Source organism: Marmota flaviventris, chromosome 16 (assembly GCF_047511675.1).
Source record: "Marmota flaviventris isolate mMarFla1 chromosome 16, mMarFla1.hap1, whole genome shotgun sequence".
In the NCBI taxonomy this organism is placed as follows: Eukaryota; Metazoa; Chordata; class Mammalia; order Rodentia; family Sciuridae; genus Marmota; species Marmota flaviventris.
Genome location: NC_092513.1, coordinates 26,560,549 through 26,580,389, shown reverse-complemented (window position 1 = coordinate 26,580,389; position 19,841 = coordinate 26,560,549). Strand labels below are relative to the sequence as shown.

At 34.7% G+C, this 19,841-nt stretch overlaps 1 protein-coding gene across 1 annotated transcript in view; it reads right to left on the bottom strand.

The window, feature by feature from the left end:
* Positions 1 to 19,841, bottom strand: part of Hdhd2 (haloacid dehalogenase like hydrolase domain containing 2) — a 33,302-nt gene that overhangs the window by 6,163 nt on the left and 7,298 nt on the right. The window contains exons 2-5 of the mRNA XM_027949074.2: positions 19,523 to 19,633; positions 16,978 to 17,186; positions 12,308 to 12,392; positions 691 to 907 (exon numbers count right to left, since the gene is read on the bottom strand). Coding sequence (XP_027804875.1) covers positions 691 to 907; positions 12,308 to 12,392; positions 16,978 to 17,186; positions 19,523 to 19,626 — 615 coding nt within the window. The 5' untranslated portion in view covers positions 19,627 to 19,633. The remainder of the gene's footprint in view (positions 1 to 690; positions 908 to 12,307; positions 12,393 to 16,977; positions 17,187 to 19,522; positions 19,634 to 19,841) is intronic.

The window sequence follows — 19,841 nt, the reverse complement described above, 5'->3', positions numbered from 1 at the left end:
CTGGTCAAGTAATCAGTCCTAAGAAGAAAAAATAAAAAAGAAAATCAGTCCTGCTATCTCATATGTACAAGCAGGATTCATTCAGATTATGCCTAAAGAAGATTTTTTTCCCACAAAAATCTTTAAGTTTGTTCAACAATGACCCTTAGAAATTAGCTTCAGAATGTCAAATTCTTTGTTTAAGGTCTTACTTAAAACCTTTTTCCGTTATAGTCAAATTTGCCCATTGAAGAAATGGGGATGGGGAGAGGAGGAAGGGAAATGGGAAAAAGAAAATAAGAAGGAAGCTGGGCATGGTGGCACACACCTGTAATCCCAGCAGCTGGGGAGGTTGAGGCTGGAGGATCACTACTTATGAAAAGTCTTTAGTTATATTTTGTTCTCTGCATAATGCTCAAAATACTTTAGGTTTTATAGGAATTTTCTTCAGAAAAAAATGTAAAGCATTTAACTGACTTGCAATATAAACATTTTTTAAAATTATACATGCCCTCACACTTTGGAGAACTGTCAGAAACAATCAAAATTTCAAATGCTTACAAGAATACTGTCAAACATCTACAGGAAAGCTTGCTTCTGACTATTTTTCTCTTGAGTAACAAAAAGTCCACTTCCCTAAAGCAGTGCTTCAAAGCCAGCCGTCCTAGCAAAGAGGTGAGTGCAGGGCATCTCCTGCGCTCTTCTACTTACATCTCCTATCATGACGGCCTCTTCAGGTTCACAGCCAGTGCCCCGCAATGCTTCCAAAAAGAACGTCTTTTCTGGTTTCCCCACTACTATGGCGCTGGTGTCAGTGGCATACTCTAAAGCAGTCACAAAGGGTCCAGGCCCCAGGGCTAAGCCATCTTTTCTCTTGTAATACCTGGCTTTGTGGATCGATATCAGAGGCGCTCCATCCAGGAGTAACCTAGAGAGACCAAAAAAACAAAAACTGGCTAAAAGCAAGGCTTTTATAACTGGAAAAGAATGTCAGACTGGCAAAGTGGTTTTACTCACACTCACAGAAACAAATAGTTTCTTATTAACTTTTAATGACTTGCTGTCTTCTAATGAATTCACGAAGAACTGCTGGGAATTACATTCAGATACACTAAAGAAAGGTGATAGATTATTAAATTTGGGATTGCTTCAACCTTTTACCTTTCATGGTTTCAGACACTTTACCCAAATCACCAGGGAAAGAGAATTAAGAGAACTAAAGCTAAATAAGGCACTCTAGGGAAGAGGCTTAACTTAATGAGACGTGTTGTTTCAGCCTTCCCTAATGGTAAGCAGGAGGCTCCTGAGCCTAAAAACGCTGCTAGACTGTTGCTGCGGCAACTTAGGAAGTGCACTTCAGAAATACTGAATTCCTGTTTCCTCGCCTCCAAAATGTAAGTTTCTTTTTACTTCAGAAATTTAACTTTTTTTTTTTTTCAACCGAGTTTCTGCATGTAATTTCACCCCTTCATTCTACCTAACTGCTTTCGATGGTGTTTGCAAATAAGGCCATCTTCCCAAAGCACACACTGACAAGGTTTAAGGGGACAGCCTGCGGTCAAGTCCCTTCCTTGATTCCAATAGAGGACAAAAAACTGTCATACCAAACAAAGGTGTAGTTTTCCTGTCAGTTTGATAACAAAACTCTACATATAGCTAAGGATCTTCCTTCGTGACTCAGGTAAAATACAACAAAACAAATCTCTGTGAACTTAACACTCACCTCTCACCCCTAGATCTGCCACCCACCCCAGCAATGTCACCTTCAGTCATCCAGAAGTAGTCATGCACAAATAATTATCTAACGGAATACAGGACATGATATATTTCTCAAACTGCTCTTAACCAACGGAATAAATGACCTCACTAGCTTAATTTACTTTAAGTCATCTACTTAGTTAAAATATTTAGTATGTCCATGGAGGAAGAATTCATCACATCTTACCCTTCACAATTATGAGTAATTAAGCGCTCAACTATGAAACTGCTGAATTATTCTTGTCAGTGGGCATGGAAATAACTTCCTGTGGGAGATGCAGAATTCAGACATTTGTGATTAAATATTTTATTAAGTAAAAACCAATACTGGACTATTACAAGGACTTACTGTTAGTTACTACAAATTGCTCACAGCACAGATCCTTCAAATTTGTTCACTAATATTAATACAAATTTATTTCTGAAAGCAGACCTTGAAATCCAGCATTAAGAAATCTGCAAAGCCTCTCCTTTGGCCTTAACCACAGCTGATAGCAATGAGTTAGCAATGGGTGATTCATCCATCCCCCTCTTTCACCCCACCCCAATCCCATTTATTTGCTTCTCTACCACGGAACTGGAATTCTTTATGCAACAGACCTCAAAATTGCTTTCCACTTATATAGCTAAACTAAAAACTCATTTGATTTAGCTTTGTTAATATTTTATTATATATTAACTGGGGATAAGACTTATCAGCCTGATTGATGTGTGTACTTAATTCCAAGGCAGCACTTCTGTGTTTTCCCTGGAAGGGCTGGAACAGTGCGTTCCTAAGTGGGAACTGGTTCTGCATTAGTCCAGAGAACAGCATCTCTCAGGGCAATGGTTCCTGCCTTAACTGTTCTCTGCACAGCATAAACTTCTCTGGATCTTGGAAGAGCTGAGGCATATTTAGGATGAACTAAAAGGGAAACATTTCATAGGGCACAGATTAAAAAATCTTTCACAGTTAAATATTTAAAAAAATATTAGAAATAGACACCCCAATACTTGGTAGTGGTTTTATATACTAAACAGGCAACAAATGGTTGGTTTTGTTACCAGAAGTAACACATCAGCAGGAAATCTATAAGCCTGTTGAGGTATAAAGAAGCAAAGGAAAAATGCAAAAAGAGGTCTGACACCAAATCTCTGGCTATAAATTCCAGGTAAGTTAAAAATTCCTAGCCAGGGAACAGGACCACAATTGCAATGAGAGAAAAAGCCATGGGGATAATTTAAATTCAGAGCCACAAAACATTATTGCAAGGAACCTTAAGGCACATTAAGGCCAACATGCCCCGTTTCACAGATGAAGAAACCATCCAGAGACGCTGGCTGAGCTCAGTGGTACCAACCAGGGAGCTCTAGAGCCAGTGCTATAACCCGGAACTTAAGAAAACCAGTGGAGTCCTCTTCCACATACAGTCCATTATCTTTCTAAATAACTTAACCTCTCGAGGGAAGTGATCAACTTGCCACCATTTCTGCTGAAGGTGGAGCATGTAGAAATGAAATCACCCTGTAGCTTAAGTCACCATCAGACACCTCTTATCTGTTCAATATCAAACTAACGGGTCTCTCTCCCCCTACTCTCCCAAAGTGTTCCTCCCCCAATCTTTTCCATCCCAATAAATTTATCCAGAAACCTAGTAGTTATCCTTGATTTCTCACTTTCCCTCACCATCCCCACATCTCTGTTAATCATCAAATCCAGTAATTTATAATTTCAAAACAAAATTTAAATGTTTCAAATCTGTTTTACTCTCCAACCTGAACTGCTGCTATAGACTCCCAATAATAGGACATTATTCTTGTCCTATTATTCCAGTTTACTGTACAGGCAATAGCAGGAGTTTTAAAAAGCACAGATGGGACCATGTTGCTCCCCTGCTTAAAATCCTTCAATAACTTCTCATTGCAAACAGCATAAAATTCAAAGTCCTTTGCATGGCTTGTGGGGCTTGCACTATCTTCCTGCACCTACTATGTCCACATCTCCAAGCTCAAGTAACTTTCCCTACTGCAGACTGCATTCCAATCACAGCTGCCTGCTCTTATTTCCTAAAAAAAGATCAAACTGTTTCCTGCTTCAACCCCCATGGTGGTCCCTCCACCTGAATGGCCCTATACTTTTCACATAACTTTCTTCTATTCATTTGACAGGTCTCAGCTAAATCTCAGTACAACAAAGAAGCCATTTCCAGTCTCCCTATTTAAATAAAGTGGACTTCTTCCTCACATTTCATTTCTATTTCATCCCTCCCTTTTTTCCCTTCATATCACTTGTCATAATTTTTAATCCTTTCCAACTGTCTGGTCAGTCTTCTTCACTAGAATATAATCTCCACAATGCAGTCACTGCATTTGACTTAAAAAAAAAAAAAAAAAGGCCTAGCACTGCTCACAAAATGATTATTGAATAAATTAGTTAACAGATGAACCTTTGTATGCCCCAGTACCCTGCCTAAAACACAGGGATTAATATATACTGTCCTGGGAGCTAACAGGGACAATGGATGGAAGCAGACCTTCTCACAGTATGTTTCTCACAATAATGACAACTATTTGTAAATGTGGGATATACAGTCCCTACACTATTTAAAATAGGTAACAGCAATTCACTTCATATTTGTGGGCCTCAGTTTCAAATGAAGGGGTTGAACTACATCAGGGCTTTTCAGTATCAGTTCTATTAACATTTGGGGCTAGAAAATGATGTTTCATAAATCACCTTGACCTTTATCCACCAGATGCCAGTAGTACCCTTCGTCAGTTAGGATAACCAAGCGTCTCCAGGCATTGCCAAATGTTTCCTAGGAGGAAAAATTGTCCCCCACTGAGAATCACTGAACAAGAACTGCCAAAGTATTAACATTCAAGTATTTTTTTTTTTTATCAAAAATACAAACACAAGGGCTGGGACTGTAGCTCAGTGTTAGAGGACTTGCCATGTACGTGTGAGGCACTGAGTTCGATCCTAGCACCACATAAAAATAAATAAATAAAGATATTTTGCCCACTTACAACTAAAAAAAAAATTAAATACAAACACAAATGACAAAAGTTTAAATTAAAACAATAGTGAATCATAAAAAGCATCAAAGGAAAACTCTATTAATATTTAATTGAAACCCCCAGAATACCTCTAATATCACACTGATGCAGTCATTCTTTCATTAATTACTGAAAAAATACACTGAGTTTTTAGGGACTCTATGATCCCTATGAAATAGAAATCTTCTGAGAATACTATATATTGAGAGAAGTGATGAAATGACAAAACAGAAGATCTAAGACAAGTTTAACACTGCTATTTCTGGTTAGGATCAAAAGTGAAAAGCAAATATATTCACATAGCTTAGTGAGCTGGTACAAAATATTAAAAGTGGTAAAATATTAAAGTTTTATCCTTGAATTCAGAAATAAGATAAGGCTACTTACTATCATCACTTCTATTTAACACTATAGTAGAGATCCTGACAGTACAATAAAGCAAGAAAAAGAAAAATATAAGAAGTGGAAAGAGAAATGTAAAACTGTAATTATTAATAGAAAGCCCAACTGTCTATGTAGAAAATGCAATCTCAAAGATTCTACAAATAAGTCACTGGAATCACCAAGGAAATGTAAGAAGGTTGCTGAATACAAGGTTAATATACAAAATCCCAATGAAATTTCTACATATTAACAAAAATGAAAATAAAATTTAGTGAAATACTACTTACGATGGCACCAAACAACATGAAATACAAGGAATAATTTAATAAAATATGTCTAAGACCCATACTTTGAAAAATACAAAACACTGATGAGATAATGTAAAAAAAGAAAAAAAAATAAATGGAAAGACATTATGTTCAGATGCAGATTCTACCATATCCACAGATTCAATAAAGTATCAATCAAACTCCCAGTAAGCTTTTTTTTTTTTTTTTTAAATGTTGGATGGATATCAACAAGTTGCTTCCAAAATTTATACGGAAATGCAAAGCATGTGGAACAGTCAAGATAATCTTAAAGAAAAATAAAGTTGAAGGATGTACCCTGTCAGCTATTAAGAATTATTGTAAAGCTATAGTAATCAAGATACTGGGAACAAAGCCACATATATAGTATATGGTTACTTAATTTATGTCAGAAGGACAACTACAATTCAGTGGGAGGTAAAGAATGGATCTTTTTTTTCCCACTATTTTATTGTCCTTTTTAGACATACATGACAGTAGAGTGTGTTTTGACATATACATACATGGAATATAATTTATTCTAATTAGGATCCCATTTTTGCAGTTGTAAAGAATGGATCTTTGCAATAAATATTGTTGAAACTAGATGCCTACGGGAAAAAGATAAAATGTGACCTCATACAATTCGTAAAAACTCAAGGAGAGCCAGGTGGTGCATGCTTATAATCCGAGCAGCTCAAGACGCTGAGGTAGGAGAAGCATGAGTTCAAAGCCGGCCTCCGAAACTTAGTGAGGCCCTAAGTAACATAGCGAGACCCTGTCTCTAAATAAAATATAAAAAGGGCTGGGGATGTGGCTCAGTGGTTAAGCACCTCTGGATTCAATCCCCAGTACCCCTCCCAAAAAAACCTTCAAGGAGATACTACATCTAATTGTTAATAAAGGTAAGATAATAAAGCTTATGGAAGAAAACATGAGACTTATCTTCATGTTCTTGGGATAAAAAAAGTATAAGAGAAGAAAATACTCACAAATTGTACTCCGTCAAAATCAAGAACTTCATGTTCTCATACTCTTAAGAGAATGAAAAGGGAAACCATAGGTAGAAAGAAGATACTTGAGTAGAACTGGATGCGGTGTGCACACCTGTAATCCCAATAGCTTGGGAGGCTGAAGCAGGAGGATGGCAAGTTCAAAGCCAGCCTCAGCAAATTAGAGAGGCTCCAAGCAACTCAGGGAGACCCTGTCTCTAAATAAAAAATTTTTTTTTAAAAAAGGGATGGGGAAATAAAAATACCTCGAGTACATATTTTCAAACAAAGACTCACATTTATAAGACATAAAAAAACTTACAAATCAACAGAAAAAGATAATACAATATAAAGGATGAAAAATTTGACTGGGTACATCACAAAAGAAAACATCCAATGTCCAACAAGTATATGAAAGGGTTTCAGCACTACTCATCAGAGGAATATAAATTGAAACTTAGTACACCACTATCTAAACCAAACAATAGCCACAATTACACAGACTGTTAATATTCTGGGGAAAATGTGAAACAATTGAACTCTCATTTGTAGCTAGTGAGAATGTATAGCTTGGTACAGTCACCTTGGAAAACTGTTTGGCAATATTTCCTAAAGCTCAACAATTATCTATCCTATTATCCAGCAATTTCACTTCCAGATCTATACCCAAGAGAACTGAATGCATGTGTCTCTCAAAGACATGTAGAAGAATGTTCATAGTAGCTGTATTCATAAGAGCAAAGCTGGAAGCAACTCAGAGCCCAATAACCGCAGGACACATTAAAAAACAATGTCACCATAGTATGATTTCATTCATGTGAAGATCAAGAACTTGCAATACTGATGGAGTCAGAACAGTAGTTCTCTTGGGGAAGAGTGGACAGACTAGCAAAGGGAGCCCTCATGGGAATGTTCTTTATCATGAACACACTGGGTGTACATAGATTATCTATGTATAAAATTTTACTGAGTTGTATAATTTGTGTACTTCAGAAAAATCAGTAACAAAATGTGTTTTTGTAACTTACTCCCCTGAAACCTTTATTTAGAGAATAGCAAGAGCTGCCTTAATCATAAAAGAATTTATCCCCAGGGGCTGGGGTTGTGGCTCAGTGGTAGAGCACTCGCCTAGCACCAGTGAGGCACTGGGTTTGATCCTCAGCACCACATAAAAATAAATAAATAAAAATAAAAGCATTGTGTCCACCTACACAACTAAAAATATATTTAATAAAAAGAATTTATGCACAAATTACAAAGTAATGGTGATGACTCTGTTATTCAACTTAATTTTGTATGCTGACTTTCAAATTTGTACATAAAATTCTTCTCTGCCATGTACTAATAGAATGCTTAAATACCTCAAGCACTTAAGTCTAGAAACAACTTCTCATCTCCAAAGTACTTTATTTTTATTGTTTGGACTTTAATTAAGAAGACTGCATAGCAGTTAGCTCTTTCAAAAGTGAAAAAGCCCACATAAATATTTCTAATTTAAGCCCTTCTGCCACATTGTTCTGAAATTCCTCACCTCCAGGGTTCTAAACACTCAGAAAATATTCAGAAGTTATTATAGAAATGCAGTAATAATAGAGGCCATTACTGTTGGTTTTTCCCCTTCCCTTTCTCTTCTTCCTTTACTAAAGAATTAAATTTACTGGAGTAATTAAACTTATTATTTTTTTTAAAAGAAATAAATGCCCCTAAGCAAGCAATCTAACATTCAACAGAAACCATTTATGATAAGTATGTCATCCCCAAACCCCAAAATCATGGAATTCTGTTCATCTGTGACTTTTGAAGCACCCTCAGACCCTTTAATAATCACAGGAAAGACATCATTCACAAAGCTTCAAAGCAGCATTTTTAAACAGGCTTCCCTATCTAGAATTCTAGATAGGGCAGAGGGGTGGAAGGGAAAGGGAGGGGGCAGGGGATTAGCAAGGAAGGTGTAATGTGATAGACATCATCATCCAAAGTACATGTATGAAGATACAAATTGGTGTCAATATACTTTATATAAAATCAGAGATATGAAAAATTGTGCAGTATACATGTAATAAGAATTGTAATGCATCCTGTTGTCATTTATTTAAAAAAAATTTTTTTAAAAAACAGGCTTTCCTGTGTATTTAAATGTGACAGTTGTGATGCCTTTTATCTTCAGCTACAAGGACATTCTAATAGGCTCCTCTAGAAGCTGGTGATCAGTTGCTTTTAATTTAGGGAAAAAAACCTTGAACCTTTTTCTAGGTTAAACAACTCCATGCAGTGTTTTCTCAAAACTCTTTTGACTTGAGAATTATATTTCTGGAGGGCAAAAATAAGGAAAAAACCCAAATACTCAACAGACACGTTCTCAGAAATTCAAATATAACTTCAAAAACCTGAATAAAACCAACAATAGGAAACTCGTGGCCAAACAATTTATTTGTTTTTTAATGGGATATGCTATAGGAATAAAAAAATGTTGTAGAATAAAGAGTACAGAAAACATACATAATATATTGTTGGGTTGCTAAAATGCAAGTCACCGCATAGCCTATACAGAGTTTATATTATTGAGTATATATATGTATGTGCATAGAAACACATAAACTAGTTATTTGCTAAAATGTTAACAGTGATACTCTTTAGGTGACAGGATTAGGTACTTTTTAGTTTAGTTTTTTTTTTTGAGCACTAAAACTTTTCCACAATGAAGTCATATTATTTTTGGGATTAGATATTTTTTAGTCTTAATACCAAGTTTGGGTAAAATTATTAAGAAATATCTTTGCCTACATAGTCTTCCTCCTAACTGTGATCATTAAATTTAATTTATGATTGGTCCATTACTTAAATGCTCTAGCTTTAGGTTTTTTTACTCAGATCAGAAGATTTTAAAAAGATCTTGCTATAAGCTAGTAATACTGCTGTGAAAAAAATCAATGAACTAGAGCTGTGGTTATTCATACTGATGAATTACATAGTATTGCTAGGGTTGTAGACTGATGAATATTAGTAGTATAAAACATGCAAAAATAATTCTGTATTATGTTTAGGGATACCTACATATATGTATCACAAGTGTAAAGAAATGCATGTAAATGAGAACACTTAAATTCAAAATCCTATTACTTATGGTTTGGAAATTGGGGAAGTATTTGTAAGGGATATCAAATATTGATATTTTCTATTTCTTAAAATGGCTTGATAGGTATGTGAACATTCATGACATTATTCTTTTAGCATTAGATAAAAGGGGAAAAAAGCTACTAAAGGCTTTTAGTGTTTGAATGTTTTAGACAATCCAAACCCAAATCGTATTTATTCCTATAAATGGTTCATATTCTTTCCCAAGATTCTTTAAAATCATTCTCAATTTTGTTCAGGCATTTAAGACTTATCTGGTCACATACTTTGCACAGTATAGATGCACTGAACTATGCACTTTTGGAAGTGTTTGCTCATTAAAAACACAGTGAAAGAGGTAGTGATATTTGAAGGTTGACTATCTGCCTTAACAAACGTGCCCCTGAAACTGGCACTCAAAGCAGCTATCCAATGGGCTTCAACATCAGTGTTTATTCTCATTATTAACCTGAATAGTAATTTAATCATTGGTTCATTTGAGATGACTATATTTGCTACATACAATCGAAACAGCTGCTATCACTGGTTGGAAGGCACAGTCTCTGTGGAAACATCAATATGCAAAGAAGGGCGAGACCTAAAATCCTTGTTAACTCTCCACTCAGCTGTTAAGTGCATTTGTGAAATTAGAGTTGACCTATAAGTACACTGTAATGCTTTAAAATGTGGTGTTTGAAAAAATCAATATTAGGAAAGTATACTAATTAGACAGCATCCGAGCAATTACAAAGACAGTATTATGTCAACATACATTTTTATTACCCTGAGTCTAGCATTCATCTAAGACAGAGACCTCCCAACTTCCTATTAAATATGTCCTTCCCAAATTATGAGCTAAAATCAATCAATACCTTCTCCTTGAATTCTGTGGTTAAGAGAATGAATTAAAGTTAGCAGGGGTAAATTCAGAAGTAAGAAATAACGCATAATAATGCAAATTCTGTATTTCAAGTGAATACTGACTTGACTTTGGTTAGTATAATTGTAGGCCTTATTTGAGGAGCAGACAGAAATTCTCTAAGAAACTAAAGCAGGATAATGGAAGTAAGTGAAGCAAAAGGAATTTTAAAATCATGTACTCTTTTTTATTTTTGGTACTGGGGATTGAATTCAGGTGTGCTTTAACACTAGCTACATCCCTAGCCCTTTTTATTTTTTATTTTGAGACAGGGTCTCACTAAGTTCCTTAGAGTCTTGCTAAATTGCTGAAGGTGGCCTCGAACTTGTCTTCTTTCTGCCTCAGCCTACGGAGTCACTGGGATTATAGGTATGTCCCACCATACCTCCCCAATACCATATACTCTTAAAGCACATTTTTAAGCAATCTGGCATAACAATGAAAGTTCAGGCAATAACTATAGTAAATTAGTTTTAAACAAAGGCTGAATACCACAAAGAGAATCACAAATGAAAGTGCATTTAGTAGTTGTGGTTTACATTAACTGAGTATCAAAAATGACCATGCACACAGGGAAAAGGTGGCTGTCCTCAAAGTGCTATTTTTGGCCACACAGATTTTACATGAGGCTAGCCATTTTTAAGATCTCAGCAAATAATGCAGCCACATGTGTGAACCTGGTATTGTGTTTTAAAGTTTCCTACAAATACTCTGATTGTAGGATATATACATCAAAAATGAATTCTACAAAAAATATAAGAACAATTCTTACAGATCCTTGTTCTAGTAAGAAAAACTGAATTTTAAAAATAGTATTTTTTATAGTTAAATACTCAAAATTTACTATGCCATTAAAAATATATATCCCTATGCAAAATTTTGAACAGTTAACTTGTCATAAATTCAAAGATAAATTTACAGTATTTTGTGGTTTGACAAGACATAAAAGCCAAGATACGAAAACTTCAAAGAAAAAGATCTGCAAGTAAATTTGGATCCAAATTATCTCAGGAAGAATGAAAACATGTATACAGTCTTTCTTTTGGAAGTAGCAGCAAGAAGTTCATGTAGGTGAAATGCACACACTAACAGATTTACATGTCTTATTTGTTAAATGTGCTTCTTCTGCCAACAGCCAATGAAGTATCTCCACTTGGATGTCTCAGAGGCCAAATTGCCCCAACCACTCATCATTTCCCAGAGCCCAGGTAGAATGCTCATTTACTTGCTGAAGCTAGATATCTGATGCTGTTCTTAACTCACTCTTCCTCACCATCCCAACCCAATCATAGAGCAAATCATGAGGACACTATCCAAATTTGTTTTTCTTCACCCCTACTGCCACAATTCCAGGTCAGATTATCATTATCACTCACTGAGTAATTCCTTTGTAAGTGTGATCAAATGTGTAGCTCTTTTCCATTGCCTGGATTCTCCCTGGGGGGAAAATACATCTATTATTTTTAGGTTAGCCTGGATGCTATCTGTAGAGATTAATGTAGTCAGAAGAGAATCACAGGAGTAATAATACAAGATAAAATTGCTAGTTTTAGAGTTGAAATTTTATTATGAATTTCTACTCCAGAATATTGATTTCATGAACCACAAAAACCTTAATGATCATCACATTTTAACATACTGATTATTTAAAAAAAAACAGAACTAAGATATTAAACAATATTATTTGATATTGACTTTAAAGTAACTTGAAGATGTCTGTCCTTATGTACAATCTAGGCAGCCAGAAACTAAAACATATAAAACTTATATGAAAAAGACTTAAAAGAAAAAAGGGGGAGTGTATGACCAGGAGAAAAATTAAAAAATAGATTTACCGGAATGCTTGGTTCAGAGTTTGATAATGAAAATGTTCTGGTGCCAGTCCTATGACCACAGCATTAGGATCATTTGTTTGTATTCCTATGAGTAGAAAAAAAAAAAACTGTTAAAAACTACAAAATTAAAGGGAATGCCACATTTTATAACAAAGTAGTTTTAATCAACTAACTGGACATTTTTGCTCAGCCATAATTTGAAGTTTAAGAGATTGTCTTGCCAGTATACTTTGAAAGTGAAAGAGAAAGAATTAAAGGCAAGAAAGTGGAAAGGGCTACTAATATTTTTCCATATTCCCTATACATGGTTTCATAGCTACTTAGTAACTGAAGTGAAAATGGTAACTTGATGTTCTCAAGCAAGTAATTTCTAACTTCAAAATGCTTTACTGATTACAATCAACAAGAACAGCTACGAGTTCCTTAGGAGCCAGCAGATCAATAGCAACTGATGAGGAATTGAGAATCTAAGAGGCAAGGGAAATTAGACTTTCTAATTGACACTGTCAAGGTTAACACATTCATGATGAATATGGAAAGTACTGCAGATTCTACAGTTTTATACATGAGGCCTCATCCACTTTTCAGAATGTTTTTTTTTTCTTTTGTGGTGTTGGGGATTGAACCCAGGGCCCTGTGCATGTGAGGCAAGCACTCTACCAACTGAGCTACATCCCTAGCCCTCTCATCTACTTTTAGTTTCACACATTTTACAATTAAAGCATGTTGTAAGGCCTTGGTATCTGATATCAGGATGTCAGATACGACAACTAAACGTGCACACTCACCATACAGTTTTTCAAAGTCTGATTAAAAGTTCTGTGGATTATCCATATACTAATTCCTATTTGCCTCTCTTATTGCCTGCAGATGCCCAAGTTTTCCAATTTCCTCCTTAGAAGTTGCCACAAGTATTGAGAAGTTGGTTAAATTGTTGAAGGAACAAAGTAAAATTGTTGTCCACTGTAAGAATTAAAGGGTTTTGTGGGTACACGTGTGTAAAATTTTTTTATTATCTATATCCACCACTGGAGCAAAGATGCTCCAGCAAAGTTATCTCCATTCCCTTCAAAAATCCATCTACTTTGGCAATTTTTATGTATATAGAAATGTTGCAAGTATAGTCCTAGACTGAATGATAGATTTCTTTCAGACCAAGGAGAAGTAGAAGCTTATATATCCCAATTCTAGCTCAAATTTGGAATAAAACTTGTAATATTTCTTACCTATCTGAAGACAAGAAGAAAAAAACCAGATTAAAACATTGTTCTGTAGTCCTTCAGCTTGTCCAGAAACATAAATATGTAGACTGTAGGAAATACTTGTCATTATTTTTGGTTGCCCAGTTTCTTCATGCCATTCTCACAATTAGGGAACTCACCAGCTCATTTGGAGTGCTAAGGGGTGGAGCTTACTCTCACAACAGAGGCTGAGGATACCAGAGGCTTTCTATACTTCCTTGGCACCTTGTCAGTTCTGTGGGCAATGGTGTACATTGTTCTGGGCTAACCTTGGCAGTTCAGTGGGTCACCTAAACAGCTTTTTGTTTTGTCTGTCATGGAAATTTCAGAGAGACTAGCGTTATAAATTCTGATATACCACACAGCACCCAGCTTTTGCAACCATCAATATTTTGCCAATCATCCCCTACAATTTTTTTTGCAAATATTTATAAAACAAATACCAGATATTGTGTCATTCTACTCATTCATACTTAAGTATGTATCTAATCAATAAAGACTTTTTAAAAACCGTAACATTATTACATAAAAAGTGAATAATTTTTTAACATTACCCAATACTTAGTCTGTATTTGAATGTCTCAAAATGTCTTTTGGTATATTAAACTGGCATCCCAACAAGGCCCAATGTTGCATTTGATTTTTATCTTTTATTTCTCATTCTAAAATGTCATTCCTTCCCTTTATTGGAAAAATTAGATCATTGGTTCTGGAGAAGGCCCCATATTCTGGATTTGGCTGATTATTCACAGTATAATGTGTTCCTTTACCCTGATCTTTCTTGCATACTGGAAATTAGATCTAGAGTCTTCATTGATTCACATCTACTTTAAAAAAAAAAAAATATATATATATATATATATATATATATATAAAATTGTAGATGGACATAATACCTTTATTTTATGTGGTGCTGAGGATGGAATCCAGTGCTTCACATCGGCCAGACAAGTGCACTACCACTGAGCTACAACCCCAGCCCTGTCACATCTACTTTTTAGGAAGTTTATTTCATAGCCAATGTGATACATTTCTTATTATATTACATCATGAAGCACAAGAATTATGGTTATTCTCCTTCTAGTGATATTAAGGTTGATCACCAGATGCCTCCATTTGAAGATCCCCATCAGCCCTTCAGCTGTGCTATAAAAACAATTGATGATATTCTCTATTTCCTTGCCAAATGGTGACATTCTAATTCTGTCATTTCTTTTGCATTTCCTGGCTGGAATTCTACTATAAAGAAGTTACCCTCAACAAGTATTTGGTTACCCTAAAATACAGCTCAAACAGGGAAGATTAGGAAAAATACTTAATTTGTCAACTTTCAGAGTAATGAGTTACTGCCCTAGCAGTCTCTAACAGTGACCCATTAGTTTTGTGGGGCTGAGCATCACTTTGAACTCATGCCTTTTTATATATGTATTTCAATCCCCTGCAATCATTACTCTTTTTGATGCTCAAATTATCATTTCAGGTTTGCTCCAGAGTTCTTTAGACATGATCTCATCAATCTTAGTAGTTTCCTTGCTTATATTAGCTTTTTATATTAAAAGCTAAGCTAGAACTATAGTGAGAAATAATAGTAGGCACCATAGTCTGAGCACTGGGTTGTCACTGCTTCTAATGTTCTCAGTAGAAGCTCTAGATGAGATGTATTTTTTCAGTAAAAGAATAAAGGAGTTAGTAATGAAATTTTCAATTTAGTTAGGAATACTCAGCTTTTAATTTACTTGATTATTTTATATTTGTATCTCCTTTTTATTATTTTTTTGTAATTTTTACTTACATTTAAAATCTTTGAGTCATAACTGAACTAACAGTTACTACTTTGTTTTATCCATATCTCTAATTTAAAAAGTTATAATACCAATATTACTAAGAACAATAAGACTACTGAACATAGTTCAAGCTTTCTTTGCAGTTGTTTTGACCTTAAAAATTTATCCCAAAATAAATGAACAGGTCAAAACACTGTCAAGTCATATGAAGTAATTCTTTCTGAGTGGTTACATCACCAACTTGATGTAGAGTTAAGCTCATTTTAGAGAAGGTTCTTCTCCTGACCCCCTCCCTACCTTCCCTTCCCCTTTAGATAACCATTTTTAGTATTCTTTCATTTATCATTCTTTGGCTTCCTTTTACCAATATAAGACAAATATATATATATATATATATATATATATATATATATATATATATTTAATTTCCCTCTGATTTTCCTAAACAGAAAATATTAAGGTTTTCTATACCTCACTTTTTCACTTAATATATCCTATGAAGATCACTCATCACATCATTCATATCAGGAGAGAGAACTCTTTGTCATTATTTATTTTTCAGATACAAAGCTTTCCATTTTGTGTCTATACCATAGTTTATTCAACCAGTCCCTTCCAATGAACAGTTGGGTTGTTTTCAATCTTTTGTTATTATAAATAAAGCTATAATGAATAACTTTGTTCATATGTCATTGTATGGTTTTGTAACTATATCTCAAGATAGATTCCACCAATTACTGTTTCATATGTAATTCTGTTAGCTACTATCAAATTCCTCTCCATAGGAGCTGTGTTATTTTATATTCTCATCAGTAGTAAGATCCTCCTAATACATTTATTGCCAGTTAATTCAGCCAAAGTTGGTTTCTGTTTCTTACAAGTAATAATTCTAATTGATACACTGGTATATTTTTCCATAGTACAATTGTGGAGGTCCTACTCCACTGTATATACAACTAAGCTTCCCTAATCATTATCTGTAAAGTTATCACGTGATATTTTTAGCAAACATATTCATATCTATTTTTCTGTCATTCCGATCTGAGTATCAGCTACAAAAAAGAAGCAACGTGGCAAAGCTTCATAAAGCTATGACATTTTTCTAGTCTGTCTTTTGAAAGCAATTTTATTTTTTCTTGGTTGAAAAATACTTTGCACTATATAATCTCTATACTATCCAGCATGACATCTATTTTTAAATGAGGAGATTTTGGTTTACCTTACTTAACCAAGTTTAGAGAGGGGCTCTGGGATTGAGGGTTATAATACTCAAAATAATGCTGAACTTTTTTTTTTTTTCCAAACTGGGGGGTCATGATCCATCAATAGATCATGAAACAAATTTGGAGAGCTCTAAGTAACATCAAAGTCAAACAATTAAGTACAACAAATGGAAAATAAAGCATACTTCATATAGTAAGTAACATGAACACACACACACACACACACAATATTACTATACAATGTGTTTCCCTTATTGTAGATTATGGTCAAAAAAGGTTTGAGAAAAACCAATTCAGATTTAAACTCCTTATCCATACTGTCAACCATTTCAATAACAGATGGAAATCAGAAAAAACACTCCTTATGAATGATTTTTAAGTAGTTATGACTAATTTTTAAAATTTTTCCAACTTTCTCCCACCTTTGAAATCAGGTAATGCCCGATCATCAACCAGCAGCATGGGCCTGACTTGCTTCTGCTCTACTAAACTTCTGGCTGCAGTCAGAGATGTGAATATTTCATCTTCAGAAATATCAAACTCCAGTTTTTTCAACCTTTCCAAAAGATCTTGCTTGCTTTCTTTGGTTGTATTGGTCACAAACCTAACAATTACAGAAGAACTACGTAACCTGGAAAAGGAAAATTCAGGAATCAATGGGAAGTTTTTAACATCCTCGTCCCATAAAACCTTATAATTTGGTAGAACTGTGCCAAATGTCAGAAGATAAAAGTTACTATTTTTATGGATAAAAAGTTCTTTAGTTTTTGTTTTTTCTTTTGCCTAGAAAGCTTATAAATTATCTACATCCTGTGGGCAGTTATCACCTCTAAAAGCAGCAAAGTCAGACAGAAAAGGTTACTTTTACCTTTTTTTGAGGCCTTCTGTACTTTGTATATACTGCAAGGTTTAGTAAACAAGTGAAAAGCCACACTGTACTCAACACAGTATAAGAGGTGAATGTTATCTTAAGAGATTATCTACTGGTACAACCTTTTCTTTGTTAAAGAGAGAAAACTGAGGCCTAAGAAGTGACCTGTTAGCTTTATACAGCTAGGAAGCATAAGGGCTGAGACAGGAATCTTCTGTGTCCTGGGACAATGATCCACCTATATTAAGACAATAGATGCCTCAGAATTTTATTAGACACTGCCTAAGCCCTAATGAGTTATTAAATTTATAAACAGAAACTACCTGGACAACTCGAAAAGACATTCTTTTTTTTTATATATCAAAAGAGGTTCTCCCCTTGAACAACTTACATGCAAGATTAATTTGATTCCATGGCCTGCTTTTGAAACAAATTGGCATGATATCAGAGAAATAATTCATTTAGCCTTCTTTAAAAATGGAAAATTTTTTCTTGTTTTACAATGTTTCAATTCAAAAATCTAAAAATAATTTGAATTTAGTTTTAATTTAGAATTCTTTATTAACATCCTGTTGCTTTTTATTTAAATCAATCCCCCAAAAACCATAAGGCATGAAAGTACTAACCAAGCCAAATAAAGCAGAAAAGAGATTTCTATGTATTTGCCTAAAGAGCATTAAATACATTTATGATTACATAATTCACTGTAATCATGATTACCTCTATAACATCTGTGTGGCAGCTTTTCTACAAAACACATTAAATTTGGTGGTTTACTTTACAAAAGAAATTGATTACTTCTACATAGCTATTATCCTAAAAATGAGTAAGTATGAAATAACCACATCATTTTTAATGAGTTTCTTTAAAAAACTTTTACTAGTCCCTCAACTTTCTTTAGTCTATTTGTTTCTATAGAAACCAAACTGGCAGTACCAGTACAGTGACTTCTCCAGGAGGGAAACCTGCCAGTGCCTGTGACAGAATGTGTCGGTTCCTGCCCCTAAAGAACGGCAACACTCAGAGTTTACAGAGCTACTTTAGAAATGTCACTGTTCACCAAAAATACTTCTTGCAGTCCAGAGCAGAAAGCTCATTTTTTAAAGCAGTAAGAGCTCTGTCCACAGGAGCAGATTCATCAACAGAGATCCATCTTTGTTCCCAGAAAGCCTGACTCTGAGCAAGAGCATGTCAAGCAGTGAGAGAAAATACAGCTGTGTGTCTGATTTCTTTGGGCTTTAAGCAATACACTCACTGTTCATCATTTTTCTACCTGTAAAATGTCATCATAACTCCTAACGAAATTGATACACAAATCTGTTTGTATTTCTTGGTTCTCCAAATGGAAAGTAACCTCTCTGGGAGAATACAAAGTCTTGTGTCAATCTTTTGCCTAACTCCTAGTGCTGTGATACTTGACATCAGATTTTCTGATTAACAGCATATAGTGAACATTTTAAGGTTGGAAAATGATAGGCACCAAATGCTAAGTATTGCTGATTTTGAAAACCTCCCTAATTTTTTTCTTTTAGGATGAAGATGCTTAATGCCAGTTATTTATTCTGTTTTGCTGGCATTTTTTTTTTTTTTTCAGGAGAACTAGAAGCAAACATACACATTCAGTTCACTTGAACATGCTTTTATTGTATATCCCATAGAATTCCAAGTCCCATAATCAAAATTTATTTGAGCACATTCAATGTTAGATGTTAGGTAAAGCTAGAGGGGGCAGAAAATGCCTTGTATGTGAGTGTGCTACATTTTGATTCCAGAATTTATTTGTGACTTTTCTAATGCTACTTATTTCACATTTTAGAAACTTGAGTTTTCATTCCTGAATTTACATTACTGACTTAGAAAGATACACACAAAGAACAAAGGGACTACAGCAAAAGTCCAGACCTAATAAAGGGTTAGACAATGATGTTCAAAGGATATTACAATGCATACATCTTCTCGCTAAACCCAAGGCAGTTCCTAGATATACGGTAAGCTGGTGAAATGCCATCTTAAGGCCATCCATTTAGCTAATGATCTGCCTTGGTAAAATGGCACTTACAAACATATTTGTCAGCTGAACCTGGAGGATAGCTTGCCTTTTAAGAGCTTCCTGTGCGCCTGGCACAGCTGCATCTTCAATGTGAAGTGTGCCATTGAGATCTACCAAAACAGCTTTTAATGCACGGCGAACTGCCATCATTCATTCCCTAGGAGAGAGCAAATGAAATTAAAAATACAGCTTCAGAAACAATGGACAATTAAAAACTGATAAGTCTTCAAAAATGTCATTCACATCCAGAAAGATATTGCTTAGTGTTAAGCTGCTTGCCTTTGGAAAAAGAAATGTTTTTTAAAACCAAAAACTCAAAATTTGATCCATAAAACTTGTGTAATGCTTACTTTAAAAAGGTTGAA